This window comes from Hypomesus nipponensis, chromosome 25 (genome assembly GCF_054491055.1).
Source record: "Hypomesus nipponensis isolate SF chromosome 25, ASM5449105v1, whole genome shotgun sequence".
NCBI classification, from domain to species: Eukaryota; Metazoa; Chordata; class Actinopteri; order Osmeriformes; family Osmeridae; genus Hypomesus; species Hypomesus nipponensis.
The window spans coordinates 1,605,001-1,607,500 of record NC_140385.1 but is presented as its reverse complement, the minus strand read 5'-3'; the positions used below and the strand labels follow the sequence as shown (position 1 = coordinate 1,607,500).

General features: G+C 56.1%; 1 protein-coding gene across 3 annotated transcripts in view; it reads right to left on the bottom strand.

Annotated features, from left to right (window-relative positions):
* dysf (dysferlin, limb girdle muscular dystrophy 2B (autosomal recessive)) overlaps window positions 1-2,500 on the bottom strand; it is a 41,944-nt gene that overhangs the window by 22,628 nt on the left and 16,816 nt on the right. For all 3 annotated transcript variants that reach the window (XM_084691580.1, XM_084691582.1, XM_084691581.1), the window contains exons 25-31: window positions 2,241-2,378; window positions 1,637-1,803; window positions 1,456-1,570; window positions 1,214-1,319; window positions 990-1,132; window positions 477-650; window positions 259-346 (exon numbers count right to left, since the gene is read on the bottom strand). In XM_084691580.1, the coding sequence (XP_084547706.1) occupies window positions 259-346; window positions 477-650; window positions 990-1,132; window positions 1,214-1,319; window positions 1,456-1,570; window positions 1,637-1,803; window positions 2,241-2,378 (931 nt within the window). The remainder of the gene's footprint in view (window positions 1-258; window positions 347-476; window positions 651-989; window positions 1,133-1,213; window positions 1,320-1,455; window positions 1,571-1,636; window positions 1,804-2,240; window positions 2,379-2,500) is intronic.

Here is a 2,500-nt window from a genome sequence, read left to right as displayed (position 1 = left end):
AGATCAGGAGGTCTGAGGGATTAGGAGGTATGAGGTAGGAGGGATCAGGAGGTAGGAGGGATCAGGAGGTAGGAGGGATCAGGAGGTAGGAGGGATCAGGAGGTATTAGGGATCAGGAGGTAGGAGGTAGGAGGGATCAGGAGGTAGGAGGGAGCAGGAGGTAGGAGGTAGGAGGGATCAGGAGGTAGGAGGGATCAGGAGGTAGGAGGGATCAGGAGGTAGGAGGGATCAGGAGGTAGGAGGTAGGCGTGTCCTCACTGTGGAAGTAGCAGGAGATGGTGGGTCTGCTGACTCCAAAGGTGGTGGTGACAGACTTGTCATCGTTCTTCTCCTCCGTCACACTCCCCTGGAGGACAGAGGAGGTGGGGGTAAGACACCTTGGATCTCTTTCTATCCCTTCATCCCCCTCCTCCATCCCTAACCCCCCCCCTCCCCCCTCCCCCCCTCCCCTTCCTCCCCCCTCCCCTCCCTCTCACCAGGGAACCCTCCAGCTGGAAGATAGCAGCAGGCCCAGTGTTCTCGAGGGGTTCCATGCGGTACCTCCAGCGCCGCCGTCTGAAGGAATCGGTCCTGCGGGGCGTCAGGTGGAACCTGCGTCCAAACAGGGAGGAGTACTCCCAGCCCTCCCTCTCGGCCTCTTCTGGACGCTGCTGCACACACACACACACGTATATACACACACACACACATGTACATGAGCATAACTTTGAGACAACAGTGACCAGAGCCCCATCTGGTGGTCAATGTGTGTAACAACACTCAACTAGACACCAACACACATATATACACACAGGTATATACACACACACACACACACATATATATACACACAGGTATATACACACACACACACACACATATATATATACACACAGGTATATACACACACACACACACACATATATATATACACACAGGTATATACACACACACACACACATATATATATATATATATATATATATATACACAGGTATATACACACACACCTTCTTCAGGGCCTCTGTCCTCTGCTGGTCCCTCCTCCGGAGGCGTATCCAGCGGCGACGGCGGTTGGTGTGGTACATCTTCTCAGCCGGAGCCCAGGACCTGACGCGCAGGTCTGGGGGAACGACGATCCCATACTCCCATCCTGCAGGGGGCAGCAGAGGAACACTGAAGAGAGAGGGAGCCGTGTGCGTGTTAGTGTGTGTGTGTGTGTGTGTGTGTGTACCCTGGTCATCCACAGCTCTGTTGAGGTCTTCGCTCCACTCCTCCTCCTCCCACACCCAGCCAGCAGCACACTCCACATCCCCCTTAGGAACCACCTTCTCCCCATTCTACACACACACACACACACACAGATAGAAAGACAGAAAGCTATGTCTCAGCACGTATATTTTCAGGTTAACAAGAAAGGTTTATGTGTGTGTGTGTGTGTGTGTGTGTGTGTGTGGTGTGTGTGTGTGTTCTGACCACATCAGTGTATCCCTCTGGCATCCCTATCCACTGTCCCCCTGGCAACCGCATCTGGGTCTCAAACACTTCCTCAGTGAAGGTCATGTGACCCGCGTCCACGTCATACAGCAACCTGAGGAGCAGACCAGAGGTTACACACACACAGACACACACCTCCCCCCCCCTCACACACACTCACGTCCTCTCGGGGCTGATGAACCAGTCTCCAGCCCAGGTCCAGCCAGCGCAGGGTCTGAAGCTGTCCTTGGGTAGCCTCACCCTGCCTGTCACGTCACTGAACCTGGGAGAGGTGAGGCCCACCGTGCCCCAGGACCCCAGCAGGGCCAGGCGGGTCTGGTTCTCATACTGGGGGAGGAACACACAAGTTATTCCTTCTGCTGTTTCCTCTACACACTTTCCCCCTCCACCTCCCTTTCTCTCCCACATTCTCCCCTCACAGTCTATCCCCCACGCCCCATTCTGCTCTCCCCCTTCCCCTTCTCGCATCTCCTCCTCCTACCCCTTCTCCTCCTCCTCCCCCCTCTCCCCTCCCCCTTCTCCTCCTCCTCCCCCTCTCCCCTCCCCCTCTCCCCCTCTCCTCCTCCTCCCCCCTCTCCCCCTCTCCTCCTCCTCCCCCCTCCCCTCCCCCTCTCCTCCTCCTCCCCCCTCTCCCCTCCCCCTCTCCTCCTCCTCCCCCCTCCCCTCCCCCTCTCCTCCTCCTCCCCCTCTCCTCTCCCCCTCTCTTCCTCCTCCCCCCTCTCCTCTCCCCCTCTCTTCCTCCTCCCCCTCTCCCCTCCTCTCACCGTCTCAGCGAACACAGACAGTTTGCCCTCAGCGTATTGGTTGAAGTGTTTGACGTCGGCAGCCAATCCCAACCAGACTTTCACTCTCAGCTGGGCGGGGAGCTTCGAGTCTACCCCCCCACTGCTGCTCTGGGGGTACTGAACACACACACACATGGATACACACACAGATACACACAAACACACAGATACACACACACACACATAGATACCCATACATACACATATATATATTCTGCTTCTGATTCTTCTTTACGTGT